At 37.5% G+C, this 18,715-nt stretch overlaps 1 protein-coding gene across 6 annotated transcripts in view; it reads left to right on the top strand.

Moving 5' to 3' along the window:
- Positions 1–18,715, top strand: part of STRBP (spermatid perinuclear RNA binding protein) — a 150,839-nt gene that overhangs the window by 97,146 nt on the left and 34,978 nt on the right. For all 6 annotated transcript variants that reach the window (XR_016393644.1, XM_089913722.1, XM_089913724.1 and 3 more), the window contains exons 6-12: positions 3,039–3,130; positions 3,667–3,762; positions 4,896–5,007; positions 5,675–5,772; positions 5,971–6,082; positions 16,453–16,545; positions 16,932–17,131. Coding sequence is in view for 5 of the 6 variants with exons in the window: in XM_089913722.1 (XP_089769848.1) it covers positions 3,039–3,130; positions 3,667–3,762; positions 4,896–5,007; positions 5,675–5,772; positions 5,971–6,082; positions 16,453–16,545; positions 16,932–17,131 (803 nt within the window). In the remaining variant the exon portion in view is untranslated. The remainder of the gene's footprint in view (positions 1–3,038; positions 3,131–3,666; positions 3,763–4,895; positions 5,008–5,674; positions 5,773–5,970; positions 6,083–16,452; positions 16,546–16,931; positions 17,132–18,715) is intronic.

The raw sequence follows: 18,715 nt of genomic DNA, 5'->3' as shown, positions 1-18,715 counted from the left end.
CCTGTTCACATTATTGTGGCCTGAGATTTCGCACGGGCAGTGACTTGAAGCATAATGTCTGCTCTCCGCAAAGCCTCAAGGAATTGGGAGAAGGGACTGCCTGGGTATCTTCAGGCTACCCTGGAAATGCTGTCACCTCAGTAGCTCAGCTTCATTCCAACTTTGAAATGTTAAGGAGGCCTTTGTGATAACCCAGCTTGGTTATTTTACCTTTGAAGAGCCCAGGTTCCAGGCACAGAAATCCTATTTAACACAGTCATGTTCTGGCTTTTCCCCACCCCATCTCCAGGCTAGTGTTTTTGTGAACGGGCAAAGAGTTAGCTTGCATGTAAGGGATGGAGGGAAACTGACCAGCATTTCCTGCCATACGGTGTGTTTCTCGTCACTGATCTAACCTCTAACCAAATAAATGAAGTTAGGCATAATAGACTTCTTTTCAGTGCTTCCATTGTTTAGAATGTTTTATGTACCTTCATGCCCTGATACCAGGTTACTGAGCAGTGAAGTTTTTAAAAAGCTGTTTTCTTTGCTTTTGTCATTTTTGTTGCCATCCCCTATCTGTTTTACTGGTCACTGTAGGAAAAAATGAAATGGCTCACAGTTCCATTGTTTCTAAGTTAAAGACTCCAAGATGCCTTTTTATCAGAAAAGCTTTGCTTCCCCGCAAAATTGAAACATCTATGTTAAAGTTCACACAGAAATGTTAAACTTGAGGTTCTTCTTTGAGAAGTAGCAGTGTTTTTCCAGCAATAATCCTGTGATTGCCACATTAAGTAAGTTATTTTTTTTAATGAATGAAAATATAAAAAACTATGTAATTAATTATATAAAAGAAATAGGCAAGCAGGGCTTATAAGTAGCACTGCAGTGCCATATAAATTTATATAGTTTTAAAATAAGAAACTTTGAAGAAGATAAAATAAGATAAATGATTACATCTCCTCTGCTGTTTCCCACCTCATGAATATTGAAACATTTTGGATCTTTTGACTTTTTGACGGTCAGAGCATGAAGAAAAGAAACATGGCCATTGTGATGGTGATATAAAAAGGAATCCGGTGGAAGTCTTCTGTTCACTGCCTGTCCCTTTCATCTCTTTTTAGTAGAATCTGCTGCCTCCAAATGTTGACTGTCTGTAGCAAGCAGATGTCAGTATTTTTATTTTTTAATAAGAATTAATGGATGTAATCTGACTTTGGAAATGAAAGAATTTGTCTAAACATTTTTGCCATTAAATAAAAATGTCTCTGTGGTGATGAGCAGATGTTAATTACAAGCTCTGTTTACTGGACGAAAGTATCAGAAAGTTCAAAGAGTTGTTTTGCCTTGTCTTTTCCTATCCAAACTTCCTCTGACTCACTCCCTTCTTCCATTGACCCTCCGCTTCCAAATACTCCTACTTGATACAATGATAGAATAAAACTTAGTTTGCTTTACTCTTAACTTAAAGATTGAAGTCCTAAAAAATAAGCACGGTCCATACCTTTTCTTGGGATTACATTATTTAGCAGTCAGTCAACCTTTGTCGTGTCTAACTTTTAAGAGATCCTAATTGTTCATTTACAGTAGTTTGTGCTACCTTGTACGTGAGCTTTACACAGATGCTTGTATTGACCACAGTTAAACATTTTCACGTATAAACATGAAAATGAGTGAGTTGTATGCTTTGTGTCATTAAAAAGACATAATTAAGCAAGGCCAGGAACTAGATCACCTATGAAATAAGTACCCATAGTATGTTTGCTTATGTTTATAAATAAAAACATATTAACAGTTCTTTTTGAGGCTTTCCATTTTATGAGTAAAAAGGGGTGATGAAATGAGACCCTGTGTTTTGAATTTGTTGGCAGAGATTAATGTGAAACAATGCAAGTATCTGCTGTAGAGCTCGCCTGGTCAAAAAATAAGTGTGTAGCACTTCAGCCTTTACATGTTGCAGCCAATAAGGAAAGCCCACATAGACATACTGCTGAGTTTGTGACTGTCATGATTATACCAGGAAGGAGTGTTGGTGGACTTGCTAAGAGAGTTCTTAAAAGAGGATGGTGAATATGACTTAATTGGATTAGTCAAAGAATTGTTCTCCAAGAAACATTTGTATGTTGTATGCATTTAAGTAATGCACCAAGTCTTCAAAAGTTTAAAAACCCACTTCCTAGTGGCTTAGAGGAAATAAATTTGGCTATCTAAACGTGGATTTAGTATCTTGTGACATCTTCTCGAATATGGATATTTGTCACTAATCACACATTTGAGTTCTTAATTTTGCTGCTCTGGGCCATCTAATCCAACTTTGAAATGCTAAGGCAAGTCAAATAGTTGTACTTAGATAGTATTTTTTGCTGCTTTTTGAAAAAAAGCTATGTAAAACTTGAAGTGTATTTCAGTGTTTTTCATATTTGTAGTTTTAATAATTTTGGTTTAGAAAAGAAATAATTAGAAAACTCCAAGGTAACACTGGCAGAGTTCTCATCAGTGGGGTAAAGTTTCTATTAATGGTTATCTTGTTGGATGAGTTTATTCAGTTGTAAAAAAATAAAATTGCCATGCTCAGTGTATTCTTAGTATATCTCAGATTGATGACCTAAGAGAGCCCTAATTTTCCTTAAGAATTGATTAGTGATTAAAATCCCTTCTATAGCGAAAAGTTGTTATTGCTAGTGGTCCCAGATTGCCACTCTTTGTCCCCTGCCAAAGGAAAAAGTGCTATGTACCTATTTTGTGCCCTGTGGTGTTATATACATGCTTAATAAGATCCCAGATTGGATGTAGCAGTGGTCATTGATTTGTTTACTGAACGAATGCCTTTGTGCTCCTGTTGGACTTGTGTGCAGAATGGCTCTGTTGACTGTTTACTTAAGTAATCATAGTGCACATAATTTAAAAAGAAAGCAACAAAGCCAAAACCTGAAATCTTCTGGGAGTCTTATTAGTTCACTCAAATGCTGCTCTTCTTTTTATTTTTAATCGTTTGGTAATTTGACAGGAACCCCTTGGTCAAACTGTATCTGTCTCTCTTTATCCCATTTTCCCATTAGAAAAGGTTGCGATGAAAGATCCTCCGGACTTATTGGACAGGCAGAAATGCCTGAACGCCTTGGCGTCTCTTCGACATGCCAAATGGTTTCAGGTTGGCTCTTTGTTATTATCTTATTGTTATTGTAGCCTTGTGCAGGTTTCATTTGGAACACCTGCCTCTTAATGGTTTTTGTGTAATATATAAAACGGGGGTGCTCTCTGCCTCTTAGGGTTATTGTAGGAGCAAATGCTTTAATTTAGGTAAAGTGCCCAGTATAGCTTCTCCTGTAGTTAGTGATATTTAATTATCACATAATCCTTTTTGGCTTAGTACTCTGAATTTCAAATGATAGCTTATAAAATCCAAACATGGGGTGAGAAAAGCTAAAAGTTCAGACAGAGTTGCCTGGAAATGGGGTTGCCATGAGGCTATAAAAGTGACTTTAATAATATGCTTCCTTTACTTTAAAACCTGCCTTTCTAAACCTTAATTTTACTACTCTTAAGAATTTGATTTTTTTGTTTACTTGACAATTTATGAATGACTAACTAATTAGTATTCATTTTAAAGAACCTATCCGTGATCAGTGTCCTTAAAGTTAAGGGTGGATTTCAACAGGGATATTGGAACCATTTCGTTTGTTTTAGGCAAGGGCAAATGGATTAAAATCATGCGTAATTGTCCTCCGAATTCTGCGTGATTTGTGCAACAGAGTCCCCACATGGGCACCATTAAAAGGATGGGTAAGTACTTAAATATGATTAAAAGCAAATTCTGAAGCTATAGTTAGAGGAAATCCTGTAGAAATTATATGTTACTGTAAAATGGCTATATTCTGAGTTAGCTAAGGTGTGCATTATCTATTTTTGTTCTGGAAAAAAATTATGGATCTTTTTATATGAATTCTTTTTTATGAATATAACTTTTCTACTTCATCATATTCATACTATACAGACTGAGCTATTTTTTCTGACAAAAAGTTTCTATACCTGTTAAAAGTAAGTGTCTTCCTGCACTTCACTCTCCACTGATGGTTGATTATTCTTCATGTACTGCCCAGGAAAGCCTGCGTGACTGGCACATTTCTCTTTCAGTGCTACTTCCGTTTAAAGTAAAAATTACCTGGTATACCAGTGTAAGGCTCCCTTACCCTCTTTTTCTTTCTCTTTGAGTATAGACACTTAAAAATAAGTTCATATTAGTAATTGAAGTCAGGTGAATAGTACACTTAACTGTAGTTTATAATGTATATTGCCAAACTTACTTAATTTGGAAATTATTTTGCTTGAACCAATTAAGACCCAATAAAGAACATTATAAAACAAATAAAGCTATAAAAGGGTCATTTTAAATTAATTTAGCAATTATTACTTTGATATTGGCATCGTGAGTTTTTAGTTTATTAAATATGGAGATTTGGTCCTTCTTTAATTCCAGTTGTAATAGTTGGGGCAGGATGTCTGAAATGAAGTCTTACTGTGGTTTAAGTGCTTCCTAGGTTAAGTGGGAGATATAGGCGGGCTGGGTTTGAACACTGATTATTTATTGGCTATTACTAACCTATATGAAGGCTTGTTAAAACTTTGTTAAGTCAATTAGATGACTGCAGTTTCTTAAGTAATCCTTTCAGGGTAAATAAAAATAAAGTTTTGGTGACAAAATGTCTTCTGAATATATTATCTCAAAAATGGTTGATTTAAACACTCTGGCTGGGGTAAAAGTTGATAATCAAGTGGGAAAAGTTAATTGGGCCCTAAATGTTAAATGGACTTTAACCTTTTTGGCCTCCATTGTAGATAGAAATGTCAGCTCACATTTAACTGGAATCCTTTTAACACTTGGTGCATGTACTAATTTGTAATTTAATATCTTCTAGCCACTAGAGCTTATATGTGAAAAGTCTATAGGTACTTGTAATAGACCTTTGGGCGCTGGGGAGGCCTTGAGACGAGTAATGGAGTGTTTGGCATCTGGAATTCTACTTCCTGGTAAGGGTTTCAAACTCTGGAGGCAGAAGAATCAGAAAAATTTCATTTTAGTTTAGTTTTCTATTATGTGCTAAGTTTGTCCTCTGCCCAGGGAAATGACGTGTAGGAGTTGTTTTGCTTGGAATTTTAGCAACTAGAATGCTTGAATGTTGGAGAAGTGCCATAAAACTCTCTCTCAATAATTGTAATTTATGTTCCATATGTACTAACATAAAAGGTACTAATAAGATATTGTGTCTGCTATGAATTTGCTTCACCTAGAGCTTTGAATTTGAAAATGTTTATGTTGAGTTAAAATGTATGAAGTTCATTCTGTTTGCAATCTGGTGATTAATTTAGAAAAATTAAATTTGGTCTTATTTTCCATATGTAATCCCTTTAAAGATTTGGGATGATTCATCATGCCATTTCTAAATTCTCAGAGTTAAAACCCAATTTCGACCTTAGATATACAAGTGACTTCTAGTAAAATAAGGACATTTATATGCTAACATACTGAAAATGAGTGTCCTTTTTACTCCATTTAAATTGAGGAGATTTTTAACCTCGTTCCTTAGTTTTTTTTTTCTTTTTCTCTCCATTCTTTTCTTTCTATTTTGTGTTAGTTTATTTAATTCTAAACTCAGTTCTGAATGATACTTGAGTTTTTCTTTTGCCTTTGCCAAAGGGGGTCCTGGTCTTCATGATCCTTGCGAGAGGGACCCAACAGATGCTCTGAGCTATATGACCATCCAACAAAAAGAAGATATTACCCACAGTGCACAGGTATGAGATGGGCCATATCACTGTGGTCTATTAGAGGGATATCATGTAATTTATTTAAACACTTTATTCTTGCCTGCTGTTAGGGACTTTTGTCATCATAATAATAGTATTTGATGAATGTGTTTTTAGCTAGATGTTCTAAGGGCTTTATGAATGAAACATTTGAAATTTGAATAAATACAATCTTTTGTTCTTTAGCATGCACTCAGACTATCAGCCTTTGGCCAGATTTATAAAGTGCTGGAAATGGACCCCCTTCCATCTAGTAAGCCTTTTCAGAAATATTCCTGGTCAGTTACTGATAAAGAAGGTGAGTGTGCAAGTTTTTTATTGGGGTTGGATGTGTGCAGTGATGGAGATGGCCATGGGATGTGTCTCTTGTTAGAGCTGAGAGAACTTAATTTTTAACCCAAGTCATATAAGAACGTTTATTGGTTTTCTTCCATCCCATTAGTGACATCAGCTTGCTGTCATTTACTCTTATTAGTGACGAACTCATTTGGCTGTGTTGATCAGATTCCATTACTGCATAGACTTAGGGACAACACTTTGAGAACCGCTGGTCTGAGGCGAAGAGAAAAGTCACAAACGAGGAGGAGACGCTGTCACGGTCACTCATCAGTTTGATGATCTTGTCATACTTGGAAGTGTTAATGTAACCAAGAAAGAGAAAACAAAAACATAGAGGGGGAGAAAAGTGTATTGGAAAATTCAGGACTGTCTTCCATTTGTACTAGTCTCTGTGAACTCAGATTAGAGTTTCAGCAGAAAGAGCACAGGTGCTAGTGTCAGTGTGACCTGGTTCCAGTCATAGCACCACTGCTTACTAGCTTTAGCTCTTGAGCGATTAGTTCATCACTTTATGTACTGTTATTATTCCAACGTTATTGGCTGTTGTCAGATTAAAATGCTCAGTTCAGTGCCTGGAAACAGTAGATGCTCAAATGCAAATCCACTTACTCTTCTCATTATGCCACAAAAAACATTCCTCCCTCCCTCCCTCCCTCCCTCCCTCCCTCCCTTCCTTCCTTCCTTCATCTCTATTTATACTAGAAGGTGGGATGTTTAACACCATATTTTCACCTGGGACAACCCACCTACCACAAATGATATTATTCTAATAATTTTTATATGACAAAAATAGTGGAATGGCCCAATCTGTTTATTTAAACACTGGAATTCCAGTGGGTCTAAAGACTTTTCAGGGATTCCACCAGAACAAAATTATTTCATAGTAATACTAAGGCTTTGTTTTTTCACCCTTTCCACTCTGTCCTTCATGAGTGTACAGTTGTCTAGAAGCTGTATATGACCTGTGATGGCATCGTCACTCTGATGGCTAATGAAATTTTTTGTATATTGCATTAAAATTTTTTTGTTTTAACTTCTAATATGCTAAATATTGATAGATATTACCCACAAAACAAAGTTTTTTGGGTGCTCAATAATTTTTTAAGATGGTAAAGTGGTCCTGAGACTGAAAAGTTTGAGAATCACTGCCTTACACTGTAAACTCCTCAAGGGTAAGGAATCCTCCAGACCTCACCACATAACTATTACAAAACCAATGCTCAAGAAATGTTGTGGAATGAAAGCTGTTTTCTTCCAGAGGGTGCTCACACAGCAGCAAAGAATTTTTGAAAGAGATTCACATAGCCATGTCTCTGGATTGAATGACTGCATAAATATATAATAAATATGTCTCAAATATATGTGTAGATTCTTATGGTTAATAATGAAAAATTTTATTTCAGTCACTGAATTCATAGCAGTTCTTCGGGTTTTGTATTTTTTCTTTCTCTAGATAGTAAAAGTATATCTATTGTTAACGTGACTTAGTTTTTTATGGTTTTATTTTATTTATTTATTTATTTTTAAACATCAACAGTCTTTCTCAAGAGTTTGGGAACTGCTGGTCTGTCAATTTATAGCTTAAAATAGAACCAGACAGTTGGTGTTTCCATCTGAGCCCTGTCAGTTACTAGCTACATGACTTGGGCAGGTCACCTACACATTCTGTGCCTTAGCTATAAGATGAGGGAGCCAAGGTCATTGCCTCCAGACGCTTGCTGCAGTCTTCCTCATACTTTCATGTTTTTACCACCTAGCCTCCTGACATTTGTTTTTAAACTTTATTCTTAGAATTCTTGGTGATTTCAATATGCATTTAGATGATTTTTTTTTTCAGAATTTTGACTTCTTAATTCCTTGACTTCCTCTCCCACAAATACCTTGTCTTCTACCTTACCTCAGGTGCCCATTCTGTGGACATATCCTAGACCTTGTCTTCAATAACTGTACCTGTGCCCTCTCCCTAATTCATTCTCAAGAATCCCACTTTGTAAACCGCCTCTCATCATCATACTGTCAGGAGCAGTCCTCCTGCCCCAATTCTCGAACCTCACCATTGATTCTGTTAACTTTTCTTAGTCCCTCTCCTTCCTCATGTACTCACTTCTTTCCCTTCTCTGCTTATATTCACGTGGTCTGTCATTAATAATCACGCCCTAGCATATACCTTCACTTTGTTGATCCTGTCTTCCTGACAACTCTGGTTGAAATCCAACTGTGTGCCTACACCAGGTTGTTGGACATCGTTGGAGAAAAAAATACATAGTCATCTTAACTGTTTTCCCTTTAAGTTTCAGACATTAACCTTAAGTAGACTGTTTGTGTTGGCTGGAAATCATCCTGTAAAGTCTAGAGTTCCCCAGTTTTCCTAGACAGCTGTTGCAAATCTTCTGTCGTTTCACACTTCCCTCCCCAGGCCTCCCTCTCGTCTGATGACCTTATTTGCTGGAAGTACTCATGTGCTTCGCTTTCCCTCCCTTGACCGAATAAAGACCAGCCTTTCTACTTGTCCACTATATCACATTCCCTCTTGTCTACAAATGGACATTATTCTAGCAGTTCTTTCTTTTCTCACCAGCATCATTTCCTCCTTTTCTGCTTTTCTACTGGATCATTCTCATCAGCATAAAAACCTGCTATAATGCCTCCCATTTGAAAGACAAAGCTTAACTCCCCCTTGATTCTGCAGCTTCCTCCCGTTTCTCTGCTCCCCTCCCCTTCTCTGCTCCTTTCTCTGCTCCCCTCTGAAGCAGTACCTTCAGAAAGAGTGGCCTATTGTTTCTTTCTCCTTTTCCACACTTTCTTTAAAACTTATTCTAGGGGCTTCCCTGGTGGTGCAGTGGTTAAGAATCTGCCTGCCAGTGCAGGGGACACGGGTTTGAGCCCTGGTCCAGGAAGATCCCACATGCCGTGGAGCAACTACGCCTGTGCGCCACAACTACTGAGCCTGTGCCCTAGAGCCCACGAACCACAACTGTTGAGCCCACATGCCGCAACTATTGAAGCCCTTGCTCCTAGATCCTGTGCTCCGCAACAAGAGAAGCCACCACAATGAGAAGCCCGCGCACTGCAACGGAGAGTGGCCCCCACTCACCACAACTAGAGAAAGCCCGCGCACGGCAATGAAGACCCAACACAGCCAAAAATAAATTAATAAGTTAAAAAAAAAACACAACTTATTCTAATCAGCCTTTCTTCCTTGTCACTCTACCTAAGTCTGTCCTGTGACCTTCACGTTATTGCGTTCAGTGGTTAGCTTTCAGTACTCATCTTAGGCAGCTTTTCAGCAACACTGGACACAGATGAACACTTATTTATGGTATATTTAGTTATGAGATATGGCACATATATATAAAAGTATAAAATATTTATCATTTAAAAAGTAATTATTTTGGGCTTCCCTGGTGGCACAGTGGTTAAGAATCCACCTGCCAATGCAGGTGGTCCGGGAAGATCCCACATGCCACGGAACAACTAAGCCCGTGCGCCACAACTGCTGAGCCTGTGCTTTACAGCCCGCAAGCCGCAACTACTGAAGCCTGCATGCCTAGAGCCTGTGCTCCACAACAAGAGAAGCCACCGCAATGAGAAGCCCGCGCACCTCAACAAAGAGTAGCCCCTGCTCACCACAGCTAGAGAAAGCCCACGCACAGCAGCAAAGATCCAACACAGCCAAAAATAAATAAATAAATTTAAAAACAAGTCATTATTTAACAATTCCATATAATCACCATCCTAGTTAAGAAACAGAACATTGTCACCTTCTCAGAAGCCATTTATTTATCCTGTACATCACCTCCATGCCCCATGAACTACGATTCCTGATTTTTTGATAATCGTTTCCTTGATTTTCTTTAAAGCTTTTCCACCTTTGTGTGCTTTTTAAACAATTTAATTGGATATTGCCTAGAACTTTTTAGAAATGGAATCATATTGAGTTTAATCTTTTGTGACTGACGTCTGTCTGTCCAGCATTGTTTGGGATATATTCATGTTATTGCATATAGCTATAGTGCATTTTTATACCTATATAGTATCCATTATGAATATACTACAACTTATCCATTGTGCTTTTGAAGGACATTAGGATTCTTTTTATTTTTTGGCAGCTACCCACATTGTTGCTGGGAGCCTTCTTATTCATGCCTCCTGGAGTATAGATCCAGGAGTTACTGTGGACCAGTATGTGACCTAGGAAGTGGTATATATAGCAATTTATGTTGCCACCAGCAGTGTATGAAAGTTCCTGTTGTTCTGTATCCTCAACAACATTTGGTACTGTCAGACACTTTTTATTTCTTTTTTCTTTTTGCGGTACGCGGGCCTCTCACTGCTGTGGCCTCTCCCATTGCGGAGCACAGGCTCCGGACGCACAGGCTCAGAGGCCATGGCTCATGGGCCCAGCCGCCCCGCGGCATGTGGGATCTTCCCGGACCGGGGCACGAACCCGTGTCCCCTGCATTGGCAGGCAGATTCTTAACCAATGCGCCACCAGGGAAGTCCGTCAGACACTTCTTCTGGCGTGAAATACTACTTTTTTTTGACTTCTAGGTCATTACTTTATCTTGGGTCTGCTATCCCACTGCCCTTTCCTCAGCTGTCTTTGTTTTTCCTCATCTTCCTGATTTCTGAATATTAGTATCCCAGGGTACAGGCCTCAGACCATTTCTCTTTATTTACACCCATTTAGACTCTTTAGGAGATCTTATCTAGTCTCTCGTCTTGAAGTACCTTCTATTCAGTGAAGATTCCCAAATGTATGTCTTCACTCTAGACTCCCAGCCCTTGACCTCAGCCCCAGCTATGCAAGTGTCTCCTCACTGTCTCCACACGGATGTCTAACAGACATCTCAAACTTAAGATGTCCTGTCCTTACTCTACTTCTCATCTGTTCTTTCCATAGTTATCACCATCCCAGTCTTTGGAAACTCTATGCATCTCTGTGCTCAGGCCAAAAACCTTCACCCTTGAATCTTCTCTTTCTTTCACCCGTATCCAAACCATCAGCAAATCCTAGCTGTTTTACTTTCAAAGTGTGTCCAGTATTCAGCTGTTTAATTTCTTCACTGCTACCATCCTGGCCTAAACTGGTGTCATCTCTTACCCTTGTTATTGCAGCATCTTCCCTATCTGGTCTTCCTTGCCCCTCTTGTCTGTTCTCAACAAAGCAGCAGTCTCTTTTTGTTCCCCTTAACATTTTATCTATAATTACAGATTCATAGGAAGTTGCAAAGATAGTACAGAGAGGTCCTGTGGACCCTTCACCTGGTTTCTCCCAATGGTTACATCTTATGCAACTTATAGGAGAACATGGAAACCAAGAAATTGACATTTATACAATGTGTGTATAGGTTTTATGCCATTTTATCACATGTGTAGGTTTGTGTAACCACCATAGCAATCAAGACACAGAACTATTTCATCACCTCAAAGATCTCGTTTATGCTGCCCCTTTATAGTAACACCATTCCTCTTCCCACAGTCATCCCCAAGCCTTGGAAACCACTAACTTTTCTCCATCTCTATAATTTTGTTATTTCAAGGATTTTATGTCAATGAAGTTATCATTATCTGATCTTTTGAGATCCTCGTCCCCCAACTCAGCATAATGCCCTTGTGGCCCATCCAAGTTGTTGGCATGTGTCAATAGTTTTGTTTCTTTTTGCTGTTAAGTAGGATTCTGTGGCATGAATGAGTCAGAGTTTGGTTTAACCATGCACCTATTGTAGGACATTCTGTTTGTCTCCAGTTTTGGGCTATTACAAATAAAGGTGCTGTGAACAATCTTGTGTAGGTTTTTGTGAGCAATTCACAAAAACGTAGATTTTTGTGTGTTAGATTGGCCAGCAGTTTTCCTTTGTTGTAATGTTTCATCGAGTTTTGGTTCTGAGGTTATGTGGGTCTTATGAGTTGGGAAGTGTCCATCCTTCTTTTTCTGTTCCTTGGAAGAGTGTGTGTAAGATTGATGTTATTTCTTCCTTAAATGTTTGGAAGAATTTATCAGTGAAGCCATTTGGGCATGAGGTTTTCTTTAAGGAAAGGTTTTAAATTATGGATCTGATTTCCTTAATAGGCATTGAACTATCATCTTCTTATGAGAGTTTTGGTAAATTGTGTTTTTCTAAGAATTTGTCCATTTAATCTAAATTTAAAAATAAAGTAGTTTATAAGATCCTTTTATCTTTTTATTGTCTGCAGTATTGATGTCCTGTCTTATACGTTTTGTACCTCCTTTTTTTCTGATCGCTCTCACTAGAGGTTTATCAGTTTTTTTAGTCTTTAAAAAGAAATAAACTTTTGACTTTGTTGATCATCTCCTGGTATATGCTTGTATTTTATGTCATTGATTTCTGCTCTTATCCTTTGTTTTTCCTCACTACCTTCTTTAGGTTTAATTTGCTGTTCTTCTTTAAATGTTTTGAAATAGATGAATACATTGTTGGCGTTTTTTAAGCCTCTTACGTTATCATATGTACTATTAAGACTAAGTTCTCCTTTATGCCCAGATTTATGTGCTTTGTACTCTTTTTACATTAGCATTTTCATTATCAGTTAGTTAAAACTATTTTTTAATTTTCCTGTTATCAGTTCTTTGACATGTAAGCCATTTCGATGTCATTGCTTAATTTCCGGACAAATGAGGATTTTTTAGTTATCTCTATTTTTTTAATTTTTTAAATAAATTTTTAATCTTTGGCTGCGTTGGGTCTTTGTTGCTGCACGCGGGCTTTCTAGTTGTGGTGACCAGGGGCTACTCTTTGTCGCGGTGCATGGACTAATTATGGTGGTGGCTTCTCGTTGTGGAGCAAGGGCTCTAGGTGCACAGGCTTCAGTAGTTGTGGCACTCAGGCTCAGTAGTTGTGGCTTGTGGGCTCTAGAGCGCAGGCTCAGTAGTTGTGGCTCACAGGCTTCGTTGCTCCATGGCATGTGGGAATCTTCCCAGACCAGGGCTCGAACCCGTGTCCCCTGCATTGGCAGGCAGATTCTTAACCACTGCGCCACCAGGGAAGTCTGTTATCTCCTTATATTTGAGCTTATTTATTCTACTGTGATCTGAGAACATGCTTTGTGTGATTTTTTTTTCCTTTGGTAGTTCTTGAAAGTTCATTTATGGCTCAGCACATGGTCAGTTTTTATAAATGATTCATACTTTGAAAAGTATGTATATTCTGTAGTTGGTAGAGCCAGAATATTCTTTACATGTCAGGTTGCATTTGTTCATTGTGTTGTTCAAATCTTATATACCTGTACACACACACACACACACATACACACACACATATTTTTTTAACTTGTTCTCTTAATTACTGAGAGAGGTATGCCAATTCCCCTCTATTGTGGATCGTCTGTTTCCCCTTGCAGGTCTGTCAGTTTTTAATTTCTACAATTTTGGCTCTTTTATAGTTTCAGATTTTCTGCCACAAATTCTTCTTGATTTTTTATTTTCATTTTGAGCATCCTAATCATTCTTTTTAATAAAGTTTGTTTCTGAAAGAATGCTTCATCATCTGGGTCTCTTTGGGATCTGTTTCTGTTTTCTGCTGCTTCTCGTGATTTTTGATCACAGTATCTTGTCTTCTCATGTACCTGTGTTTTGTTTTTGTTTTGAGTGATGGAGACTTAAATTTAAAAATTTTGGAGGGAATTAAAGCTTAGAGTAATGATATAGTGCCCCAGGGAGGATTTATATTTGTTTCTGGGAGATGACTAGTGGAATTGGCAATCTGGATCATATTAATGCAATCAGGGATTAAGGTGATTTGAAGGTGGGCTTCAGTCCTTCTGAGATCCAGACTATTTCTACTTCATTTACTTCTAGCATGTGGCATTGCAGAGGCCCAACCCACAGGGTGGGGAATTCACCAGGCCTTCCCCTTTTGGAGGCCCGTAAAGTCCAGTTTTTGACCCCTGAGACCTGGGGTGCCAGAGGTGCTCTGTTCAGTTCTTAGTGGCTTCTTCTGGATGTGGAAGATACCCCCAGGGGAAGTATGGCCCCCAGAGCAGGGTTTCCTTTGTCTCTCGGATCTTGACTCTATAATTCTTTGTTGCCCAGGAACAGACATTTGGTCCATCTTTTCTGGTTGCTCTCATCTGTTTCAGTTGACTTACTTTCTCGTACTAGAAGTGGAACTTGTGTATTTTGCAGAAGCTCCTCTGGTGACTTAGTGGCAGCTAAGGTTGAGAGCTCCTGCTGCTGCTCATCTTGTCCTGTCCCGTCCTCGTCATGCCACTCCAACCACTCAGGCCTGTATGCTGTTTCTTAGCATGTTCCTGCCTTAAGACCTTTGTACTTGATGTTCTCTCTTCCTGGGGCTCTTTCCCCACATAGCTGAATAGCTTACTCTTTTACTTTCGTTAGATCTTCATCAGAAAGCTACCTTATCTATAAGTGATACCTTTCTGACGGTCATCACATGTAAAAAAAATAGCAACACATCCTCCTCCTTAAGCCTCTTATTTTTCTCCATTGTGCTCGGGACCATATGACATGTTGGGCTTAGTCTCCACCACCAGATGCAAACTCTTTAAGAACAGGGACGTTGTTTTGTTCTCTGTTAGATGTCCAGCACCTAAAATTGTCCTGAACATAGAAAAACTATTAATATTTGTTGCTGGATGAATACATGAATAAAATTGTAATGAGGATGATGAAAGGACAGGCTTCATAGGGTGCTTGTGAGGCTTAAATAAATTAATTCATATAAGGTATTAAGAACAGTGCCAGGCATATGGTAAGCCTTCACCTATTGTTTTTAAAAATTGTTGCCTCTGAAATGGTCACTTCTTATTTCTAGATACTGTAGACGTTGAAAACAACTTGCTTTTTGTAACACAAGCCCATCCCCCCACCCACCCTGCCGCTCCCCCCCATTGCTATTATGATTAGCTCCAGATTTTACAGCCCTTGTCCAAGGGCAGGGATGGTAGAATGAAGCTTAATCCATGCAGCTCTATTCACGTAGCTGGAGGATTTAGAGAATAGATCCATACGTCTAAGCCAGCTGGTGAATTCCAGGCAATCAGGGAGCAGCTTTTAATGTAACTTAATGAGTGGGAGAGTGATTGAATAGATGTTGTTCCTTTTTAACTTTATCTCTTAAAGACTGCATTCTGGGAGACTGGCAAACCCACAGTTTTATGTAATGCAAATGAAATACACTACTAAGCAGATATAAGCAGATATTGCCTTCTGTTGAAGAGAGCACATCAAGATTGATTGACCTGAGTGGTAAGTATTGACTCAAGCAAATGCTGAAGTCAGTGTTTACCCCAAGGGACAATAAATCTTGATGATCAGAGAATATGTAGTTAATCTCAGTGTTATTACAAGGTTTCACTAAGAAGTATCTGGAAATCTTATGGCATGAATCTTTTGAGCATAACTTTCCTTTAGGAAAAACCCAACAACCAACTTTTACGTTGAAAACACAGAGTTCTTTAAAGTAGTACTTGGACAGGCTGATGAGCTTTTCTCTGATTGTTTTTATCTTGGACAGCAAAGCTCCTGCCTTATGTCTTGACGGCGTTAACTAGCTGCTTTATCTAAGAAACTGAGTAATATTAGTTCAGTTAGTTTTTGTTCCATACCCGTTATGTTGTTTCTGAGTCTTATGTTAGATAGTTTATAAGATACAGACAAGGAGAAAATATCTTTGACCTTCATGGAACACTAAGGAAACACAAGGTCTCTGTATATGAAATAGGCAATGACACAAGACTACGTATGACACTTTATATTTCTGATACCATAGAAACTCTTCTAAAAAGTTGAGATGAGAGGGAAACTGAAGAAAACTTCATGGGGAAGATGAACTGTAAATAAAATCTTGAATAGAAATTTGAACAGGCAGACAGAAGAATATGTCATAGTATGAGAAATAATCAGATTTCCGTAAGCATAATATTTAACATGTGGACTTTAAAAATTAATAGTATAATAAATGTGAACTTATAGAAATATTTGAAGAGACATAAGTGAAAATAAATCTTACTGCCACAGATAACCACCTTTAACATTTTGATACATATCTTTCCAGACTTTTTTCTGTTTATGCATATACAGATGTGAATATTATGCATAGATATTTGTATGTGTATATGTGAATAAATGGGAAAATAAATATTTATAAAAAGGGATAATATTGTTTCATAAAGATTCACTTAAACCTTTTTGCTATTACAAGATTATAAATATTTAATTTATCAGTGAAAGGGTCTTATGGTCCTTGTGATTACTAAGATTTTTCCTTCCTGAACATATTAGGTACATTTGGTAGAGTAAGTAGAATCATTGTTTTGACTGATAATGAATCTCTTGTAATTGTTTAGGTGCTGGGTCTTCAGCTCTGAAGAGGCCATTTGAAGATGGATTAGGGGATGATAAAGATCCCAATAAGAAGATGAAACGAAACTTAAGGAAAAGTGTGTAAAATCTTTATTCTTATAGATGTTAACTAGAAAGGATTTATGTCTCAGGAAAATAAAAATTAAAAAGTGATTGATTTGAATTGAAGTTTTAACAAACTGATTGAATAACTCTTGTTTCCAAGCATCATTTGCTTAAAATATACTGACAAACTAAAATGAATGTATAGCTATGGTAATGCATATTACTTTTACAATGATGTTACCATAATTATTTAAGCAGTAGTTTTAGAATTACTTACGAAGTGAAGTTAATTTATATGTGCGTTTTGAAATTCTTTTTTAAAATCTGAATTTATAGTGGTCTCTAGGAACCTACAGAAACATAGATTAAAGCAAAATGGTTTTGCTTTAATCTGATCTTATTCCTCTTTCTCTTACAGTTCTGGATAGCAAAGCAATAGACCTTATGAATGCACTAATGAGGCTAAATCAGATCAGGCCTGGGCTTCAATATAAGCTCTTATCTCAGTCTGGCCCTGTCCATGCCCCAGTCTTCACAATGTCTGTAGATGTGGATGGTACAACATATGAAGCCTCAGGACCATCCAAGAAAACAGCAAAACTTCACGTAGCAGTGAAGGTACAGTATTTCTTTTACTCAACAGCGCTTTGTTATTTTATGTTGTAAATAAGGTGCTTGTTTATCTATCGTAAATTAACAGAATTTTTCAAGATTTTAATGACAGTGACATACAGTCTTTTGTCACCTCTGGATCACAAAACTCTTCTTTTTTTGGTTATAAAATGTGTTGATCATATAAAATTTGCAAAACACAAAAAAGTAAAAGAATAAAAACTGTTGGTTGCTTATCTCTGAGGCAGTTCATTAATATTTGTATATAGTATATACTTCCAGTCCTTTTCTGTTTCTTTGTTTTAGGTTGAGCTCACAGTGTATATGTAGTTTTATGCTCTGATTTTTTTTTTTTTATTTCACATGTCATCAGTGTTTTTCTATGTTATTAAAATCTTCATAAATAATTTTAAATGGCTGTATGGTTAACATGATATAGATGTACTATTGTTTGTTTAAACATTCCCCTATCATTGGATATTTTGCTGTTTGCAGATTTTTTCTGTCATAAATAAATTTAATGTGTTTTTTTTTTGCATGTGGTGCCTTTTCTGTATTTCAGAATATTTCCATAGAGAATAAGGTCCACGATTGAACCAGTCAATTATGCATATAGGTTTATAGAAAATTCTTAAATATTGGAATCTCTCCATGACTACATTTGACCTCTTGCACACAAATGCGAAAATGTCAAAGATCAAGTAGATGGAAGATCACTTTTCACTAAAGAAAAGTTCTGTTATGTTACAGTATGACATAAGATGTAATTGGTCTGTTTTCATAGTCATTCCAGTTTGCAAGTATTATTAATGTAGATGCAAACATTATCCTAGATGCTAAGGATACAGCAGCGGTCAAAATAAAGTCCTTGCCCTCCTGGAGCTTGCATTCTAGTGAGGATAGAATGGGGAGAAAGACAGCGGGATATACAAATGGGTCAATTATTTGTCAGGTAGTAATAAGCACAATGCAGAAAAATAATAGCTAAGCTGTAAAATTATAGAACAGTATGTTATGTTGTTTACAAAAGGGGTACTTTTTAAGTATGTTGAAATAGTATGAGTTTAAAATGAGGCAGAAAAAGAAAACTAAGAATGAGGGAAAAAGTGAATTTAGGAATAAGGCTAAAAATACAGTTTAATAACTTAGCTGTAAAGTATGCTGAGAATGAGTCACAAATTTGGATCTAAGTTCTCTAGCATCTGACCCAGAAAGCTTTTGAAATATCAATATCAATTCACTGTCTATGACATAAGAACAGAAGGAGGAGTGTGGCTGCCTAGCAGCACGTACCCTAAAATGATGAAGATTAGTGGCCAGTCTTCCCTTTCCTCCTCTAGTCCTTTTTCCTGACTGTCCCTCACAAAGGACACCTTTAAGGACATAATCAGCCATATTCCATGAAAAGAATCTTAATCATTGTGGGGAAAAGATCGGCTGAAGGGGACAAGGGGTAAAGCCCCTCTGCAGAGGTTCCGGAGCCATCAGCTCTCTACTGTGCGGAAGCCACGAGTATGACTTTCTCCTGAGTGGAGAGCCATGGGGTAGGGTGTGCTGCATGTTTCCACTCTTGGCCCCTTGTCTTTGACG

The sequence above is a fragment of the Delphinapterus leucas genome, chromosome 6 (genome assembly GCF_059928025.1).
Source record: "Delphinapterus leucas isolate spDelLeu-1000000601 "Yukka" chromosome 6, BTC_Dleu_Yukka2, whole genome shotgun sequence".
Taxonomy (NCBI): Eukaryota; Metazoa; Chordata; class Mammalia; order Artiodactyla; family Monodontidae; genus Delphinapterus; species Delphinapterus leucas.
This window is presented reverse-complemented; position numbering and strand designations above follow the sequence as displayed.